This window comes from Taudactylus pleione, unplaced genomic scaffold, assembly GCF_031769625.1.
Source record: "Taudactylus pleione unplaced genomic scaffold, aTauple2 ptg000041l, whole genome shotgun sequence".
In the NCBI taxonomy this organism is placed as follows: Eukaryota; Metazoa; Chordata; class Amphibia; order Anura; family Myobatrachidae; genus Taudactylus; species Taudactylus pleione.
Window position 1 is genome coordinate 69,163,902 of NW_028284443.1, and position 21,543 is coordinate 69,185,444.

Below are 21,543 nucleotides of genomic sequence, written 5' to 3' on the forward strand. Positions count from 1 at the left end.
AGTTCGCCGCAGGGAAGCACAGTCCTACCTGACTTTTGCCTCCTCCTCAAGCAGTAGGGTCATCATTGGATTTTTTTGGTAAAGAATTTTAGAGGAGTTGACACATGGTCCTTCCTTGCCAAAGCTTTTTTTAAAGCTATAGATATATAGCTGAATCTCTTTATCAGTAATCTATTTTCATAACAGTCTTATGATTTAAGTATAGATAGCTAGTGATATGGTCAGACTTTACTTTGAGCAGTACAGTCTTCCCGTTCTGTTATATATTTGTTATGTATTTCCTGATGCATTTTTAGCCTTTTGATTGCCATTTTTTTTGTTATCTTTCCTTAGGAGTGTTTTGAATCCCTGCTGAGCATTTTGCACTGGAGTTGGACCACTTTGGTTCTAGGTGTAGAAGAGTTAAGAGGACTGAAAGGTTTTCAGTACACCGCTACTCTGCTGGATTTGGAACGTTTACGCTTTGTGGGGACTTGCTGTTTACGCTTATTAAGAGTTTACACATGTGAAATATACCCAATATCAGGTACTATTATTTCAGTATGTAGTGTTCTCTCTCTCTGTGTCATACATTCATTCACAGTATCCAAGAGCTATGTTGGGACTGCAGTCAGATAGGCTTTCCCTGACACGGTCGCAACCCATGCGACTGTGCTGTCCTGTACCGTCCTCCGGCATTTTAAAGGAAATCACTTCTGCAGTGCAGATCTGATTTCCATTTAAAATGATGGGAGAAATGCAATCTTACAATGAGCGCTATGAACACATTTTGCTTTTAAAAAAAAAAAAAAATTGTTGTTGACTTAAGTAAAACACAATCAACTATATTTCCTTTTTTCATCCATCTGGAGTATGCCATTACTTCTGGGTTATATATAGTGAGCTGTGGAGTCGGGCACTGACTAATTAAGACTGGCTCCCACCCCCTATATAACCCCTCCCATTCCACTAGAACCACAGTTTTGTTTTTAGTGCCTTGGAGTAAGGCACTAGCTGGGTCCTAGCTTTTAGTTAGGTTTAATTTATTTATTTTTTATTTTTGGTTTGGGTGATTCGTTCCTGGCAACAGGTGACAGGCACTAGCAGAGTGGGAGGTAAATAGAAATAGAGGTTTGTTTGAACCCTGTATCCCACTCTAAAGACGGCCTCTGGGAGAGTCACTAAACTATAGTCCCTGGGACTCTCCATACCAGACACACATCTGAGGGGGCCACTGGCAAAAAGGTAAGCTTCATACATGTTGTTTTTTGTAAATAATTATAATCGGTTAAGTTGTTAAATGTGGGCAATAGACCTATAGGATATACAGTACGTATGGTTTATAGGCTTTGCTTTCAACATACATCACATCATTTAATTGTGTACAGGGTGTCAGAGATGTAATACATTTTTTAATATGTCATTACAATTTGTAATAAAGTACATTATTTTTCTTTTTGTGATCTTGTTGTTTAATGTAGCTTCCACTAAACCAGTTGTAGAAGAATCAAGCAAACTGGCTGAATGTATTGGAAAAACTAGGACATTGCTTAGGAAAATACTCTCTGAAGGCGTGGATAACTGCATTATGAAACTGGACAATGACCCTCAAGGCTATCTCAGTCAGCCCTTAAGTTTGCTGGAAGCTGTTCTCCAGGAGTGTCATAACACCTTTACAGCCTGCTTCCATTCATTCTACCCCACTCCTGCACTCCAGTGGGCCTGTCTCTGTGACTTGCTGAACTGCCTGGATCAGGTAGATATGACTTCCAGATCGTGTTATGGCTTACATGTTATACAATATGCTCGGAGCAATTTGTGTGCTTTGGAGAGGAAAATATGTTCAAGAAAATGAAAGAAAAAGATAAATATAAGAAAATGTATGCTATTGCAGAGGATTTAGGACATATATGCTGCTTGGTTACCTATGTTGGAAAGTTTATCAAATTGAATGGCAAGTAAAAATGTTAGTGTATACAAGTTGTATGATTTGATAACATAATTATGTGGTGTAGTTAATTTCCAGTTTCACTTAATATTTATACAGGTATTAATATTGATTATTTTTTTTTGTCTTTTAAAGGACATTCAGGAAGCTAATTTCAAAACGTCAAGCAGTCGTCTGCTAGCTGCAGTTATGTCTGCTCTTTGCCACACTTCTGTGAAACTCACCTCCATCTTTCCCATTGCTTATGACGGAGAAGTTCTGCTACGTTCCATGGTGAAACAAGTTAGCACAGAAAATGACACTGCATTGGCTCATCGCTTTCCTCTGCTGGTGTCCAGTATGGAGAAACTCAGTCAGGTCTGGTAAAATACATTTCTCTTAAGTAAAGAAAGGGGGTTTATGAATGCAAACATCTAAGCATGTCTTTTTTTGCTACCAAATTCTTGAGTGTAAAATGAATTGCAGTGACACTGGCTATTTGTGTGTGTTTTCATGATTTGTAAATGTGTTGACAAAATGAAAAATGATTATATAAAGCAAATTGTGCATTTTTATGTGCTTACTTTTGATTTGTGTGTCCTCAATGTGGGATAGCCACAAGTGTGTATACCGTATATGGGTCTCCTCTTTATGGCCGTGAAGGACAATCACTGTGTGTTATCAAACAGTACCCTTTGTTTTTTAGAGCGAGGAGAATGTCTCTGGTATGACCAGCTTTCGTGAGGTTCTGGAAAAGATGCTGGTTATTGTTGTGCTACCTGTAAGGAACAGCTTGCGCAGGGAACATGAGCTTTTCTCTTCACACCTGGTATCCAACACTTGTGGCCTCCTGGCTAGCATCGTCAGCGAGCTAACGGCATCTGCTCTAGGATCAGAGGTATGTCCATTTCTGTATGGTTATTCATTTCAGGGCTTTATGCCCCTTGCGGAAGTTGGATTTGCTCTGTTTTTGCTGCTGTTTATGATATCCAGGTATGGCCACAACTCGCACACTGGGCATCTAGTAGTCTGTTGAAAAGCTAAACAAATAGTGACTATTCTTAAGATGAAATACAACAAAGTGCAGCTCTACATCTTCGTCCTGAAGTTGATTGTACTTCTAGTAATTTTATTATCTTGATACCTACACTCTTCATAGTAAATCAAAGAGCAGTTTATTTTATATGGGAATCTATTAGGCTTGTTGTGCATCTATTTGCAGACATACAGAAATAAGTTCAGATTCAAGACTAAACCGTTCAAAAATGTAAGAATCCAATGCCCTACAGTTTTTTTCCTATTGACCTTTATTTTTTATAAAAGGTTAAAAAGTTTACTGGAAGTCCGTAAATTAACAATCTGAAAACTGATTATTTTTTTTTGTCTATACAGACCATCTAAAGTGCTTAATAGACAGGCAAATTGGTTATGCAAACAAATTAATAAATAGAACAGGAAAAATATTATGATTCCCTATCTCCTTGTCACTCTTCACTGTCTTGCAAACATGTGGCTGGATTACCACTCACGCACTGATACAGATTTTATAGTTAATGTTTGGTAGCCTAAAGGTGGGTACACACCTAGCAGGTATATCTGCAGATCGAGTGATCTGCAGATATATTTGTAGAACGACCATCTTCCAGGCAGCTGCCTGTGTACAGGCGGTCGACTGATCACCTGTACACACTTGCCGATGGACAGATATGTCTGCAGATATATCTATCCAACGGCTGTGCAGCACATCCGACGCGATATGTCTGTGAACAACGTTGTTCAGACATATCACTGGTACACACTGGCCGACGGGCACCAGATATATTGGCCGATCAATTGATCGGCCAATATATCTGTCAGTGTGTACCCAGCATAAGACTATTATTCAAATAGTGAGAAGGTCAAACGTTGACCAGGCTGCTGTACAAATCGCATAGACACACGCAGTGAACCTGCATTGTGGAGGAGAAAAACACATTATTTTATTTACTATATTTATATAATGGCCTTTCCCTTGCATGTTCTTGATGGTCAGTATAATCCTTCTATAGGTTGATGGGTTAAACTCTCTGCATTCAGTTAAGTCAAGTCCTAATCGCTTCACCAAGACAAGCCAGGGTAGAAGCTGGAACACTGGGAATGGCTCTCCAGATGCAATCTGCTTCTCAGTAGACAAACTTGGGATTGTGGTCGTTGGCTTCTGTGTTTATGGAGGAGGAGGAATCCATGAGTATGAACTAGAGGTTTTGGTAGATGATGTAAGTATATATAAATAAGTAAATATTACCATTCTTTATTCTTTCTTTCACTTTGGGTGGCCTGCTGGCTTCACATATAGAGAGGTTTTGCTGAAGTTGGCTCTTCATTTGAATCTGTGACAACTGCCAGAATGTAAAGCTGCTTCTCTTGTATACCCCACTGCTAGCTAATCAATCGAATAGGGCGCTTTTGTTGATTCTGCTTATAACTGTTTTAGAATTCTTTAATTTAATTATTTTGTTATTGATGGCAGAGATACAGCATAAAGGTGCGTATCCACTAGCAGATATTGGGACAGTACGATTACAACATTGTAATCGTACAGTCGTTCTTCTTCCCCTGCAGTGCGTACACTGAACGATATATCGTTCCTCCCTCATCCCTGAACATGGTCAATCTGTCGTTATCGGCAGATTGACCAGCATGTTCAGGCGATGATTAAGAGACTGATCAACTCAAACAGTAATTGGTTACTGTAAATTATTGCTGATAAAGGTGATAAATTGTTTAATCCCAAGGTGTACTTTTTTACCTAAGGCATTTGTAAGTTTGTTGGGTTTCGTTTTTCTGGTGGGGAGGGGTTTGTCATGAGATATTATATATATATATATATATATATATATATATATATATATATATATTATATATAATTTCTCCTTCATCCACTAGGGGACACTGGAGTTCAAGACAGTGGGGTATAGACGGTGGTAGAGTAGAGCCTGGCACTTTAAATAATTTAGAAGTGTGACTGGCTCCTCCCCCTCTATGCCCCATCAGCCCCAGTTTTTATAATGTGCCCGAGAGAGCCAGTCGCACATCAGGCTGTCTCCAGCCTTTCTCATATAATTTTAATTTTTTTTATTTTTATTTAACAAGATGAGGACAGGCAGGCTGCTTACTGTGGCAGTCTGCCTGCTACGTGGGAGCCGCCGGGAGGGCACCACACGGCTACTGCAGTCTGTGTCCGGTGACCCTGAGGGGGGACTTTAAACAGAGTCATCGGACTCCATGAGGACCCGCCACAACTGAAACCGGTTCGTGTCCGGGTTTCCTCATTTGCCCCCCTGCCCAGCAATCCGGCCGCAGCAGTCCGTAAGTATATCCCACTACTCCTGACTAGCTGGAGTGGTGGGCCAAAACGCTGGGCTCAGGGACAGCGCACACTGCATGGCTGTCACACACGGCTCCTTCCCCCTGCCAGTGAAAGTGGTAGTGTCGGAGCTGCTGACGAGACCTGCCGCTGCACTCGACAGTCAGCGTCCGGGTCTCTGGCTTATTCCTAGCCATCCCCCTCCTATTAACGAGGGGATGGAGCGCGGGCCCCTGCAAGTGCGTGTTAAGCGGCAGTGATTCCGTGACTGTCACTGAGACGCCTGTTCCTCCCTTCTCTATATGGGAGTAGAAACGCTGGGCGGTGTGAGTAAGATCACACAAATGACAGACGCCGCACCGCTGCTCACTAAATAGTGTAGCACAGGCGAGGTCCTGCCATCTGCCATTGGTAGTGTAATGGCGGGCTTCAGGAGGCCAGACGCGTCCCTCTACATGAGGCAGCGCTGACAAGCAGCGCGATCCTTGGTGTAGGAGTACCCGCGTAAAGAGGCTTCCCTTATTGAGAACAAGGGCCCAGCCTTATAAATGTGTCTGCTGATGCTCCCGTACCCCGCTCAGAAGGGCCGGGAGGAAGGTTGTCTTCCTTACATTACGCTCCAGCCCACTTTTTCCTAGTAAGTGGGCAGAGGCGAGCCTTACAGTGCACGCGCGCGCACACACTGATAGCCGGTATTTTAGGGAAGGGCGCGTCATGCATAATAGCCGCGCCATCTGTAGTCAGGCTCGTGCTCTAAGCCCTCATCTGAGAGCAGCGCGGTCTGCCGGTCCGTTAGCGCTGCTGCGCAGACATACTCTGCATTAGTCCCCCCGTGAAGGGACCTCAGAGGTACCTGAGAGGGCATCCTGCCGCATCTAAAGCAGGCAGCAGCAGCCCCCCCAGTATTAAAATGGCGGCCGCACTCGGGGCAAAGCCACGCCCCCTTCGCGGCCCTAATTGCGGGCACGCAACAGCCCAACCAGCGGGGCAGCCACCACTGCCTGCCGCTGGTTAAAGATGCAGTGCTGTGCAGACCAGCGCCTGAATGAGCGTGGCTGCCTCCTAACTCCTGCAACAGGGTTAATTAATGCGACTCCCTCCCCCTCCCACGCTGGGAGTGCTGCTAGCACAAAAGTAGAAGTAGGAGTATAGTGCTAGCTACAAATAAGTATCAGCGCAGGGCTCGGATCTCTCCACGGCTCTTGCTGTGTGGAGTTTGTATGTTCTCCCGGTGCCGGCAGCACTGTCTTTGCTTAGGCTGATCTTAAAAATTAGCAACGCTCCTCATCTAAATCTCGTCCCGCAGCTCCTGGCTGGGCTGAGCAGGCTTCCCTGTTAGCTATAACATAGGGCTAATAGCCTTACGTTATACCAGCACAATGCGGCTCCCCGATGCAGCGCTGTATGACCATCACACTCCTGTCACAGCAGGACAGCATCACCGCTTTATACTATTAAGGGGGCTAGCAGCGCTGTGCTAACTGGAGTGTAGCAGTTTGCACACGCACAGCGCGGTATTCATGAACAAACAGCGCCCCCTGCTTCCTTTTTAAGGACTGTAGTTACTGCCTCCACACAAGCAGTATAGCTCAGTGCACTACCTGCAGCAGGGAGTGCTTTAGCGTGGGTCTCTTACGCCTACCACACTGGGAGTGCTTCAGTGCAAAAGGTAGGGGAGGCCCTGTCCTAGTATAACATGAGTTTAGTGCTAGCTACAGTGGATAGCTGGTTGCTAGCTGTATGGGCACTAGCCCAATTCCCTTTTGCACATAACACCACGTTAGGCGGTTCTGAAAGAGGCCAGTTCAGTCGATGCATCACAGCTAGAAGCGAGGGGTTGGCGAGACAGTCCCGCCAATGCAGCGCCGCTTGGCAGGCTTCCCTTCGTTCTATAACAAAGGGCGCCTAGCTTAATCTAATGGCTTGGTATCTCAGCCTGTGAAGTATCATAGCCTCATGGTGTACTAGCTCTACTGTAGTGGTGCTGCTGCCAGAACTTATGGTTATAGCATACCCTTCACCCAGGGTTAGCACATTTTGGCGTCCCATCCCCAGGCTTATGCCTCACATGGGCTCGCCTTAAAGAGGGGCAGTATCTTCCCATGCATATATGTGGCAGCACATATACTACATTATAGGCTGGTCTTAAAACCTTTCACCAGCTTTCTGTGCTTACCTTATAAATAGATGCACATATGCATACCTTCTATCTCATGTGTTCCCTTCGGCAGCACATACAGGAAGAGGTTAGTAACATGCGGCTACTGTAGTTGTTGGCATTACTGCCTCACAGCACTGAGGTGGTCTTTTTGATTCCCACTTCGAAAAATGGGTTAATCTGGCGCTAAAATGGCTCACCTGCTAAGGCGAGTACACCTGTAACAGAAGGGTCCCAGGATCGAAACCAGTCTGGGACAGCATGCAGCTAACATACCCTGCACCTGCGCAGTAGCTGAGTGACGGCCACACGCGGTACATGAGCAGTCCCCCTGCGTGGGGGTAAGCCACGGGTATGGTATGTATATGTGTGTGTGTATATATATGTAATATGTATATTGTATTTTATACTAGCCCTGCAGTAGAACATATACATGCTGGAGTGAATTTTGTCCTTGGGCTCAGTTCCTTCCATGGCTTTAATTTTTGCTCATGTTCTAATTTTCCAATATTATCGTCACCTACTAAATTTGTATGTAGGTATGCGTATGCATATGCATATGTGGATATCGCTTCTTATCCTTACCATAAGAGCAGGGGTAGGATCTGTTGTTGTCAGTTTTATGTCTGATACCTAGCATATTGATAGAAGGCTGCGATTGGCGGCTGGACTCCTGATGCGGTAGTTGGTACAATAACTCCGCTTAACACGATCTCTCCCGGGGGATTGGGTTGTGTGTGTATATACATGTATATGTGTAGGAGGCCTATACTTCCACAAGCATTAGGTTACCTATAATACCACGCATGGGAAGCCGCCTGGGATTACCAGAAGCTGTAGGCTATATCCATACATATTATATGGTGGCTCTATAATCTAAAGTCATGTGCTGCAGCTTACATAGTGATAGTCACAATTCCCTAGGGCATTGCTTCTAGTATGGACCCTAGCCATGTCACATGTATATAAGGATATATACTTATATAGCTCGGTTCATGTCAGTCTATATCTATGGCGCCCCGTTTCGGGGGACCTATTATCATTACAGTGATGCACTTGGTAGCAAACTTGTAAGACGCCCATTCTTTGTATGTATATTTCCTAATAATTGGGAAACAAAAACCTGTTTTCTGTTTAACCCTACTGGGGTTATCACTACTGCTATCTCCCTTCTTTGCTTGAGATAACTAACGAGTTCTATGTCTAAGTACAGGTACCCTTCTCAGTATCGATTCCGGTACTCCATATTATTGTCGCATATCTCAATAGAATGAGTCTAAAGGGCCCTTAGGTACAATTCATATCTTGAAGGCCAAGGGCCACCTACCGATTTAGGCAGGGACAGACCTGGGTTATATTAGATTGGTGGGCATAATACACATTGTAAATATTTGTGTAAGGATACTTAAACTAGCAGACCGTTTTTGGGGTATAAGTATAATCTACAGATACACGTCTCTAATGGAACAGGCTCAGGTATAGAGTCCTGTTTTACGACCTTCTTGTCTCCACTAACATTCTGCTAGTTTCCACAGTATTTTCTACGGCACATCTCCAGACTGAAGTACGTGCTGTAGGGCATTGGTCTTAGCCCACTGAAGCTACTCTCTATTCCTAATGTGACGGGTTGCTTTGCGATAGAACAGGTCAGTGACATTCTACATTTCGGCCAGAGGGCTTCTGGTCGCTCACAGGTGAGAGCTTACCCACTAATGCCTCGGTAGAGGCTCCTATTTCATGTAAACTGACATACATAGAGTTCTTCTCCCTTACTGCCTCCTAGCAGCCATCCCCTCTTTTAATCAGTTGGCTCTACACTTTAGAATTTTCCTGGAGTGTGGGTGCATAGTTACAACATTGAGAACCAATTCTACTAGAATCTGTTGGTGTTATGGACCAAAGCACATCTCTGGTGCTATTGCACATATTTACATAGAAGTGTGACAGTCACTATGTTCCACTCAGGGGGCCTGGTGGGTTTCTTGTTCAGTAGCTGTTGATATTTTATCATACTGACAGGTACCTGACTGGTATCTTCCTGGTTTTTCTCATGCTATGTTCAGGCCAGCAGTTACTACTGCCTATGCACTTCCATCATGTTGGAAGTTGTCCGTTGTTTTCTCTTTAGCGTCAGGGTTTCAGTTGCTGGTTTATTCCTGTTCTCAGAATGGGTTGTACTGCGGTCTGACCCTCTGAAAGGTATTGTAATCTCAATCCTCTCGAAGCCGCCTCATGCCCAGGGTGATCTCCACTCGTTGGAGATTTCTATGGTCTCATCCTTCCGCTGGTTAACAACTTTGTAGTACTTGGACTTCCAGAAGGGTTCAGGGCGACTGTGCGGCCTTGACTTTTACCTCCCTGTATACTCTTTGTGAGGAGTCTGTGGACTCTCTGTTTTTGTAGATTGGTATCGTTATACTTCTATCTATATGAGTTATGTCCAGCAGTGCTGGTATTCTGCTATCTGCAAAATGTGGCAGCTTCCTGTTTCCGACTCTGGTACGGTTTCCTCGAGGTTTCTTCTCGGGTTACTGCCCTTCTCCTATGGATTCGGGTAGGAGTTCTCTGCTCCCAACAGTCTGGCTTGGTCTGTTTTCAGCTGAGTTTACAGTGTTCTGATGCTTCTCATCTGAGAGTGTTTTCTCGCTAGCCGCTTATTCCATTCGACTACTGTACGTTGTGGTATTCTGTGTCTGTTCCGCACGGAGTTCTGTTTGTCTCCTGGATCACGACACTTGATTCTCAGCTCTTGCCTTCCGTTGAACCTCCGGTTCTATGCGGTCCCTGTTCGGTTGGCGAAGGGTCGGCATGTTCTCCGCGCTTCCCACCCGGGAGGTTGGCTTTGGGACGTCCCCACTGTCTTGAACTCCAGTGTCCCCTAGTGGATGAAGGAGAAAACAGGATTTTGGTACTTACCGATAAATCCCTTTCTCCGATTCCACAGGGGACACTGGACGCCCGCCCGGCGCGGCGTACCTGCCTGTTGTGGGTCTTTATATAGTTGTGTGACTGCATGTGTTCCCTGCAGTGGTTTCCTCTGTTTTCCTTCAGTCGGTATTGTTCCGTTCTGTGGTCTTCTCCTTCTCCTCGTTTTCCTGTTGTCCTCCGTCTCCTCTCGGGCTCAGTTCTTAAACTGGGGCTGATGGGGCATAGAGGGGGAGGAGCCAGTCACACTTCTAAATTATTTAAAGTGCCAGGCTCTACTCTACCACCGTCTATACCCCACTGTCTTGAACTCCAGTGTCCCCTGTGGAATCGGAGAAAGGGATTTATCGGTAAGTACCAAAATCCTGTTTTTAAGACTTTTTTTTTTTTTTTGAACATTGTATGAAATACAGATTTTAAATAGGATGTAATTTTACCTGTCTGTATATAGAAGAATATAGATGTTATATTTTCATGTAGAAACCCATTCAAGATACAAGTTGATGGTCTGTTTCACTGCATTTGGTAATTGAAGTACTACTGTAGTTCATCTTTGATATGGCTTTAGATTGCTCAGAATATTTTCTAATGCTATGCATTTGCGTACTTAGCTACTCTAGTGAAGGACTCTATAAACATACATGTTCTTGCTTTTTAAATGTGTTCCTTTCAGAGCGACCACTCTGGTGACGCAGGACACTCTCATAGATGGACATCACTAGAGCTGGTGAAAGGCACTTATACCACTGATGATTCACCCAGTGATATTGCTGAAATTAGGCTGGACAAGGCTGTGCCTTTGAAGGTAAGTGTGTAATATTACATGTATAGGAAAACAGTTGAATTATTATCCTGATCAGCCACATTAGACTCTCAGAATGCTATTTACAGAGTTGTTACAGATGTTTTGTCGCCGGTCATTCATATCACTTAAGTCATGTTTTGATAATCTGTTCATTAAAGAAAATTATAATTCACTTTTAATGCATTATAATTCATTAGGTGAACTAATGTGTTTAATCCAACTGATGTCAAGCAACCTATTGTATCTTGTATTTGTATAGTTCCTGCTGGTTGCCCACATCATATACAATCTGATGCGGCATGCCTTCAATCCTTTCTGCACTATTGTCACAGTGTATCAGTGTTTAAGATGACAAGATCTCTCACATGGAAATGTTCTCCATTTCATTCTAATTTCCTGCCAGGCCAGAGTAGGTATCCCACTGATTCCCCTCACGGCCATCAGACTGCGCCTCATATCAGTCTTAGGGGGAATTCAATTAGGCGTGCGGTTTATCCCGTGGGTAATTGCTGCGCTGGAGATATTCAATTAGCGGGGATTACCCCGCGTGCGAGACGCTGCTGTCAGACTAAAATCTGCGGAAAAAACACCAAATCGGGACTCGCGCATGAAAAAACACATTGAGTGAGACTCGATTTTTCATCACGGGAAAAAGGCTATTAATTGAATAGCCTTTTCCCACGCCGCAGGAATTTTGCCCGGAAATTAGTAGTGGGGTAAACCTCGCTGCTAATGGAATACCTCCTTTACTGTCCCAACATTTGTTGTATGATGGTAGGGCTGGCTGAAACATGGTCAAACATTGAGGTGTGATCAGATTTCTACATCTAAAGGGCACATCAGCAGCTGAAATTCATCTCCAACTTGTCCAGGTGTACGGTAATAATGCCATGTCACGGAAGCAGGTATGGTGTACTGCCTTTGGTAACGGCAGGACAGATGTTCAAGATGAGCAGCGAACTCGCCGGCCAAGCGCGTCAACCACAGATGACAATTTGCGCCGCATTGAATGTCTGTTTTCAGGAGTACAGACACATTTGAGTTGGTGATATTGCTGACTAACTGAATTTCTACTTCAGGGTCCATAGGGGGTCCACAGGGTTGACCTTGGGGTATAGCTGGATCTGGATCCACGGTCACCACGCAATTAAAAGCTTTGCTGCACCCAGGACGCACTTTGGTCCGTCCTCCTCCATACCCCACCCCCGAGCCACAGCACCTCAGTTTTAGTTGGTGCCCGGCCGGAGTCGGGTCACCCTGGCACAGTGGGGCTGCATAAGCAGCCCCTAAGCTTTATTTTTATTTATTTTTTTTACAAACAAGAAAAGAAGATTTTTATTTATTTATTTTTACTTCTTCAGAGCGGCAGCATCAGACTGTCCATCTGGATGTCCACACTGCCGCTCCAACAGCCCCGCTGGCGCTGCGACGCCAGTACTGATCTGGGGATCGCAGCGGGACCCCGGAGTCAGTACTAGCGTGGCTCCGAGACCTCCCACAGACTGCTGCCGGACACACAGGGCTAGGTAAGCTACGTGCAGCGCTGCGCGCGGGGGAAGTAGTATGCAGTCTTCAGCTGCCGGTCTCTGGGGACAGACCGGCGGCACTAGTAGCGGCGGCGGGCTCCCCCCTCTGTGGCATACCCCGCGTGACCGCTGGACCACCAGGGTGTAAGACCGGCAGGGTGTAAGACCGCTGGACCACCAGGGTGTAAGACCGGCAGGGAACCGGCGTCCCTGGGGTTTCATTACTAGCAGGGGAGGCAGCCTTCCCTGCTTGAGTGGCTCCTCCCCTCAGCTCAGCGCGCCTTCTCTCATGCGTGCTGGCGTCGCTGGGCTGTTCTCACTCGGCCACTCCTCCTCAGAGCTCTCCGGCGGCCATCTTCCCAGGCAGCAACGCAGAGCTCCCAGGTGGCTTCCAGTGGACCGGTCCCCCTGCGTACCTCTCCCCTGTTCAGGACAGTGTTCGCAGTGCTATAGCCCTCCCAGACACTGAATCTGGGAGGTTGATTGTAGCTGAAGGTGCAGTGAGTATAACTTCCTGCATGGTATGTGACTATTGCTAGTGCTGCTGTCTGTGCTTATTTCTACTTACTGTCAGTTTTACCTATCCCTTTCCTTCTCCTACGGCCCGCAGGTGTGTGGGGGAGGGGTGCTCTTTCTGTGTACCTCACTTATATAGATCTACGTATTTGTGAGGTCCGTCACATACAGCGGTGTGCTACTCAGTACCATTTTGTGGGCTGTTTGTGTTGCATACTTGGGCGTGCTCAGGTGTTGTATGCCTTACCTCGTTTCGGTGATACTTTTTTCTTTGAAAAGTTTTTTGTATCATGTCCGTGGCTCCTGTGTTGTTTTCCTGCCGACGCTGTTCGGCAGTGGTTGACGGGGCGGATTTGTCTCAGGACGTTCTGTGCGGGCGGTGCCAGCTGGTACCTGGTTCCTCTAAACCCCCGGTGGCGCAGGATCCTCCTTGGGCGATGTTTACGCAAGTGCTGGCGTCGATCACGGACCGGCTTGCGGTCCCGACTGCGGTACCTTCTAGGGCGTTGCCCCAGCCTACCATCCCCCGTTCTCCGGGTGTGACGCTTCTGGTGCAGTCTCCTCCCGGGTCTCAGACACTGGGTCCTTATGCGGGATTGCCTGTATACGTGCAATCTTCCACGGTGCCGCAGCAGTCGATGGTACCCTTTCAGGGGTATCCTCAAACGGTACCCCCTCCCTGGGTCGATGTCCTGTCCAGCTCTGTTCAGAGCCTGGCGGCTTCGTCATCGGCTTTTCAGTCTATGTTGTACAGTGATTTGCCCCCAAAGGCGTCCAAGCGACCCGTTTCGGCTTCACTGGCGGCGCAGTACACGGACGTGTCATCGGATGACGGGGAGATCCATGAAGACTCTGACTCGGATGTCGGGGTGGTGGATGCTAAGTCCTCCATTAATGTGCCAGCATTGGTTAGGGCGGTGCGGGCCATCCTTCATATAGAGGAGGATGCGCCGGCTCCCAGGTTGAAGTACCCTAATTTTAAAAAGGCCAAAGTAGCTTCGACTGTTTTTTCCCCTGTCCGACCAGTTTAAACAAGTCTCCATCTACTCTCTCTCGGGGGCGGTGGCCCGTCTGTCCATGGCCATCTCTTGGGTGGCTAAGGCCATCGAGAGCTGGGCCAACGCTTTGGAGGATACCTTTCCGGATGATGCTCTGGAGATCCAGAGAGCGTTGATAGGACAAATGAGGGATGCGGCTTCCTACATTGGGGAAGCATCGTTGGATGCAAGCATGCTGACCTCTGGGTTTCGGCTGCAGCTGTGTCGGCGCGTCGGTCCTTGTGGCTGAGGTCTTGGAGAGCTGACGCAGACTCCAAAAAGGACCTGGAGGCCTTACCTTTTAATGGAGAGTTGCTTTTTGGTCCAGACTTGGACAAAATAGTGGATACTCTGGCTAAGTCTAAATCAGCCTTCCTCCCTTCGGCTTCTGCACCTACCAAGGTACGGAGCTCTGCCTTTCGGTCCTTTCGGGTTCAGGGCAAGGCCAAAGGTCAGTCCTTCCCGAGGCAGTCGGCGACCAAGGCCACTTCTAAGCCCAAGAAGCAGGCCTGGAGTGCCAGGCGCCCTTCCAAGCAGGAAGATAAACCTTCTGCCTGATGGGACGGGCCTCCCTCTGGGGGACCCCAGAGTGGGAGGCCGACTTCTTCTATTTGCCCAGTCCTGGCACAATACCACCACGAATGCCTGGGTTCGAGAAGTGGTCTCCCAGGGGTATGCCCTATCTTTTCGGCACAGACCACCCCACCTGTTTTTCTGCACGAGTCCTTCTCAGGACAAGACCAAGACTTTACAGATGCAGGAAGCTATAGAGTCCTTGCTGAAAGCAGGGGTCATTGTTCCCGTTCCTCAATTACAACGAGGGACGGGGTACTATTCTTCTCTGTTTCTGGTGCAGAAACCCAATGCTTCTCATCGCCCTATCCTCAACTTGAAGTCTCTGAACAAATTCCTCAGAGTTCCCAAGTTCATTCTGGCGATGGAACCGGGGGATTACATGGTGTCCCTGGATATCCAGGACGCCTACCTCCATGTTCCGATAGCACCTTCACACCAGCGGTACCTGAGGTTCGCTATCCTTCAACATCATTATCAGTTCCGGGCGCTACCCTTTGGCTTCTCCACGGCACCGAGGGTATTCACAAAGATTATGGCGGTCATGGCCGCACATCTTCGGAACCAGAATGTACGGCTGCTGCCGTATCTGGACGACCTCCTGTTGCCGGCGAGCTCCCCGGAGGTACTGCTTCAACATCTCCACCTGACGATCGTTTGCCTGCAAGCGCACGGGTGGCTGATAAATTGGAAAAAGTCCTCCCTGATTCCATCACAGCGGATGGTTCATTTGGGAGCCCTGCTGGATTCTTGTCAGCAAAGGATCTTCCTGACCCCGGAGAAGGTCTCCTCCCTACAGCTGCGGATACACAGTTGCCTGAGCAGTTGCCACCTGTCGGTCCATTCGGCTATGAGAGTTCTGGGGTCCATGGTGTCGACATTCTACATGGTGGAATTTGCCCAGTTCCATTCCCGGCCCCTGCAGGGGCTGATTCTATCGGAATGGAACGGGTTACCTCACCGGATCCGCTCTCTTAGATGCCCCCGGAGGTTCGGCAGTCTTTGGCTTGGTGGCTTCAGACAGCTCATCTGGTCGAGGGGCGCCCCTTTTGGATCCCAGACTGGGTCCTGCTCACGACGCATGCCAGTCTACGGGGTTGGGGGGCAGTGACCGGCTCATTGTCGCTTCAGGGTCGTTGGTCTGCGGAAGAAGCACTTCTCCCCATCAACATCCTGGAACTGCGGGCAGTATACAGGGCCCTGCAGTCGTCCGGCCCCGCTCTTCACGGAGGGCGGTTCAGGTGCAGTCCGACAACGCCACCACGGTGGCGTATATCAACCACCAAGGAGGAACTCGCAGTCGGGCAGTGATGTCGGAGGTGTCTCTCATTCTTGCTTGGGCGGAGTGTCACATTCCAGCGATCTCGGCAGTCTTCATTCCCGGAGTCCTCAATTGGGAGGCGGACTTCCTCAGCCGTCACGACGTGCATCCCGGGGAATGGTCGCTTCACCCAGAGGTGTTTCAGCTACTCGTGGACAGGTGGGGGCTGCCGGAGCTGGACTTGATGGCCTCCCGTCACAATCACAAGGTGCCCCGTTTACGGGTCAAGGACAAGAGACGCAGGCGCCTGTCTGGTGGACGTGCTGTCGGTGAAATGGACATTTCACCTGGCGTATCTGTTTCCTCCGATATCCCTACTTCCTCGGGTCCTGCGGAAATTCAAGCAGGACGGCGGCACGCTCGTGCTGGTGGCTCCGGCGTGGCCCAGACGTCCTTGGTACTCCGATCTGAGGAGCCTCTCCATCGACGCTCCGTACCTTCTGCCTCAGCGTCGGGACCTGTTATCTCAAGGGCCCTGCCTTTACTCGGATCTGTGTCGGCTGTCTTTGACGGCGTGGCTCTTGAGACAGCCGTCTTGAGGTCTCGGGGTTTCTCCAGTTCAGTCATTGGTACCATGCTTAGGGCACGCAACCCTGCTTCCGCACGGATTTACTACAGGGTGTGGCGCACTTACTTTCAGTGGTGTGAGTCCAGAAGCTATGATCCTCAGGTGTTCCGGGTTTCCAGAATCTTGGAATTTCTTCAATCAGGTTTGGATCTCTGCTTATGCCTTGCCTCTCTGAAGGTTCATGTGTCTGCTTTGTCCGTGTGGTTTCAACGACGGATTGCTACACTGCCAGATGTTCACACCTTTTTCCAAGGTGTTCTCAGGATCCAGCCTCCCTTCGTGCCTCCTGTGGCTCCTTGGGACTTGGCGGTGGTGCTACGGGTCTTGCAGGGTCCTCCTTTTGAGCCTCTTGAGTCGGTGGAACTCAAGTGGCTGACGTTTAAGACCGTTTTTCTCCTGGCAATTGCTTCTGCCAGGACTGTGTCAGAATTGGGGGTGCTTTCCTGTCGCCCTCCTTTTCTGATTTTTCACCAGGACAGAGCGGTGCTCTGCACTCGTCCTGAGTTTTTGCCCAAAGTGATCTCAAAGTTCCACATTAATCAGGAACTTGTTGTGCCAGCTTTTCAGTCACCTGATCTTTCAGCTGGTGAGGCTTCCTTGGATGTAATCCGGGCGCTTAGAATCTATGTGGACTGGACTGCTTCAGTTAGGAAGTCTGATTCATTGCTTATCCTCTTCGGTTTTCACAAGAGGGGTTGGCCTGCCAGCAAACAGACGTTAGCCCATTGGCTTTGTTCCGTTATTTGTGAGGCTTATGCAAAGGAGGGTTTATCTGTGCCTGCCTCTGTTAAAGCTCATTCAACTAGTTCTGTGGGTCCCTCTTGGGCTGCTAGACGTGGCGCCTCTGCTGTTCAGCTGTGTAAGGCGGCCACTTGGTCTTCAATTCAGACGTTTTTGAGGTTCTATGCGTTTGACACCTTCGCCTCTCAGGATGCATCCTTCAGGCGCCGGGTACTCCTTCCAGCACAGGAGCGTCCCCGCCCTTAGTTGAACTGCTTTGGGACATCCCCAAGGTCAACCCTGTGGACCCTGAAGTAGAAAACAAGAGATATGGTAAGAACTTACCTTTGTTATCTCTGTTTCTATGAAGTCCATAGGGTCCACAGGGCGCCCGCCCTGACGCACCTGGCTTCAAATGGGTTGTGTGACTGGTCACCGGTTTTCCGTCTCCCATTTCTGTGAGTATGGTTTCTTGTGTGTTCCAGGCTTCCTTCTCTCTGTTTAGTCTCCTCCACCGGCCTTAGCTGCTTACCAACTGAGGTGCTGTGGCTCGGGGGCGGGGTATAGAGGAGGATGGACCCAAGAGCATCCTGGGAGCAGCAAAGCTTTAACTGCGTGGTGCCCGTGGATCCAGATCCATCTATACCCCAAGGTCAACCCTGTGGACCCTATGGACTTCGTAGAAACAGAGATAACAAAGGTAAGTTCTTACCATATCTCTTGTTATCTCAGTGGGTACTGTGCACAACATTGTTCATGAGCAACTGGGGTACAGGAAAATTTGTTCACGCTGGGTACCGAAGCAACTCACAGAAGTTCACAAAACCAATAGGATGGTTGTCTCTAGTGCACTTGATGCGGTATAATGAGGGGGGACTGCAGTTCCAGCAGCATTATGTTACAGGTGATGAAACGTGGGTGCATCATGTGACACCAGAGATGAAGCAAGCATCCATGACATGGAAACACACATCTTCCCCAAACTTCAAAGAAATTCAAAACCACTTCATCCACAAAGAAGGTCAAGGCGACTGTGCATTGGGACCACAAGGGCATGCTGCTTTATTTCTTTATTTGTGACACATTGAGCTGGTTTGTGGAGGGCAATTCATCGAAAACGACCTGGGTTGCTGCGAACAGGTGTCATATTACTGCCTTATAACGCCAGGTCACACTCAGCCAACCCCACAAGTGAGTTGTTACAGCGCTACTATTGGGAGGCACTGGACCCACTCCCTACAGCTCTGACCTGACACAGAGTGATTTCCATCTCTTTGGACCATTGAAGAAACATCTGGGTGGAAGGTTATTCGCAACTGACGGTGAAGTTCAGCAAGCCGCCAAGTCCTGGCTTCAGGTGCTTGACACTAATTTCTTCTATGCTGGGATTGATGCCTTGGTCTACCGTTAGAGCAAATGCTTAAGGCGCATATCCACTACACGACCAATGAACATCGTTATCGTTCAATCGTTCATTATACTGTACAGTGGATATTGTGCCCACACTGAACGATATGTCGTACAGTGCATGCACCCTCCCTCATCCCCGAACATGCACAACCTGACGATATTGTCAGGTTGGGCAGTTTCTTCGGGCGATGACGGATGCCGACAACGACCAGCAGGAGCGAGCTTCGCTGGTCGTTGCCGGCATATTCACTGAATGATTAATCAACGATTGAACGATGTCATTATCGTTCACTCGTCCATTTATATCATGTAGTGGATATGCTCCTTTAGACATATATGGGAACTATGTGGAAAAATTAGCTGTACCAAGACCGTACTATTGGTTATACGTATATGTATGTGTTTAATTAATTTACGCAATGAGCATCGTTCTTACCTTCTTTATTGAACCACCCTCATACTACAGACCTTAGAAGACCACTTTGACCACTATTACATGATCCACAGTCTAATAATATACTGTATGGATTGTGTCACTAGAGCTAAATAAATCTTGTCAAAATCTTTTAAAGTCAAAGAATATACTCCTTGTTGTGACAGAGACTAAGGGAAAAGCACATACAACCTCCTGAGGGAACATCATCAGGTGCTGTGCTTTATAAATGACATAACCACACCTAATTTCAGCATATATAGAAAATAAATAACGTTAGTCACTAGATGGCAGTAAGATTATATCTAAGCATACAAGTAAAATTACACAAGTGCTGAATTATTATCACATGTATAATCTTTACAGATACCTAATAGAACAGGAACATTGAAAAGAGAGTGTGGGTTATAGTCTTGTACTAGACTTGTCAATTTTTCCTGTACATGAATACACTGATGAGATTCTTAGGCTGTAAAGTAAATTTCTTTGTTTAGGAAAGAAATCGTTATTCTCATTTCTATGGAAAAACATGTTACAGGTAAAGTAGAGCAGGTAGCGCTAATGCTGGTCCTCTCCTCCATGGGGGTAATTCAAGTATGTTGCTTGCCGGCGGCCACTAGATGGCGCCCGATGGAGCAATTAAATTGTTGCTCCATTCGGGTGCACACAATAGCCGGCACTGCCATTTCTACTCGCTGACCCCCAAGCAGGCGAGAAGAAATGAATGAAAAGTGACCCGCTTCAGAGATCAAGCTGGACTTTTCATGGGCGCGACAATGTCCCATCATTTTGATGGGTTGCTAACTAGTTTTTTAATATTCCCAGGTGGTAGGGGGGCCTGCCTACTGGTATTCAGGGATGTTTGGACCAAATCTGCTCAGGATTGTTGGGTATTCTGGACAGAGGATACAGCCTCAATTTAGCGGGTCCCAGTCTCAGAAGGTTCTTTTCCACTCCTCTTCCTCAGGATCTGGTGAAATGCTGTTCATTCACTCCTAGATTCAGGAGCTATTGTTCTAGTTATGTGTGCCAGATGGGGTTATGTTTTCGGTTTTCATTCAAACCTCTTTCTTGTAGGCAAACCAGACTGCTCCTTCCTTTCAATTCTGAACATGAAACCGCTCAATCCCTACCTTGAGTTGGCACACTTCAAGATGGATTCTCTGCATTTAGTTATCAACGCAGTGGTGCCAGAGGAATTTTTAGCATCTGTGGACATCAAGGACGCCTACCATTATATCTCTATCTTGAAAGGCCATCAATGTTTGCTACGCTTCATGGTAGGAGAGCTGCAGTCTGTCCACGCACTGCCCCCAGGGTCTTCATGAAGGTTAAGGCTTACATAATTTCCTTGCTAAGATGCAAGGGCATTACCATTATTCCATATCTGGCCGATTTGTACGTGAGGGCTCCTTCAGAGGCTACGCTGCGTCAGCACTTACAGATGGTGGTGGACATTCTGGAGATGGCTTATCAGCTATTCGAAGCCAAACCTCATTCCATCCCAGAGGATGGTCTTTTTGGGACTCCTCTTCGATACTCACTATCAAAGAGTCTATCTTCCTCCACAAAGGGTCCAGGAACTCCAGCTTTTGGTGACAACTCTTCTAGTTGGGCCTCAGTTCTTAGTGATATGCAACTTCTGGGAAAAATGGTTGCATCTTTCAAGGAAGTTCCCTTTTTTTAAGGTTTCATGCTCAGTCTCCACACAACCATATTCTGGTTCATTGGAACTGGTTCGGACCCTGTTTGTACCTGCAACTCTTCCGACTGTACCCTCATACTCCTCAGTCCCTGCAGTGGAGGCTCCATGTCCAGACCTGGCCAGAGGGTCTCTAATTGCAGTTTGGAATTGGACCTTAGTAACAACAGATTCAAGTCTAGTCAACTGGGGTATGGCAACTTTAGACCTTCATCTCTAAGGATGCTGTTCCAGGGCAGAGTCAGCTCTCCACATCAAGGTTCTGCAGTTGAGAGCGGTCAGACATGATCTGGTTCAGGTGTAGACTGTCCTGCAGAACAAGCCGGTTCATATTCAATTGGACAATGCCACTACCATCGCTTATAGGAACCAAGAGTTGCCAGGTGGATGGCAAAGGTAGCTCTAATCATCTCTTGGGCGGAAGCTTTGGTACCGGCCATTTGGCTATTCACATTCCAGGGGTGGACAACTGGGAGGCTGACTTTATCAGTCACCACACAGTCCATCCCAGGCAAAAGAATTTGTTTCAGGAGGTATTTCAGATGATTTCGGAGCATTGGAGGACGCCAGATATAGATCTCCTGGCTTAAAAAGAAT

At 47.3% G+C, this 21,543-nt stretch overlaps 1 protein-coding gene across 11 annotated transcripts in view; it reads left to right on the forward strand.

Moving 5' to 3' along the window:
* Positions 1-21,543, forward strand: part of MYCBP2 (MYC binding protein 2) — a 339,358-nt gene that overhangs the window by 162,524 nt on the left and 155,291 nt on the right. For all 11 annotated transcript variants that reach the window (XM_088459230.1, XM_088459176.1, XM_088459189.1 and 8 more), the window contains 6 exons: positions 334-526; positions 1,461-1,735; positions 2,063-2,284; positions 2,613-2,804; positions 3,955-4,161; positions 11,009-11,140. In XM_088459230.1, coding sequence (XP_088315356.1) covers positions 334-526; positions 1,461-1,735; positions 2,063-2,284; positions 2,613-2,804; positions 3,955-4,161; positions 11,009-11,140 — 1,221 coding nt within the window. The remainder of the gene's footprint in view (positions 1-333; positions 527-1,460; positions 1,736-2,062; positions 2,285-2,612; positions 2,805-3,954; positions 4,162-11,008; positions 11,141-21,543) is intronic.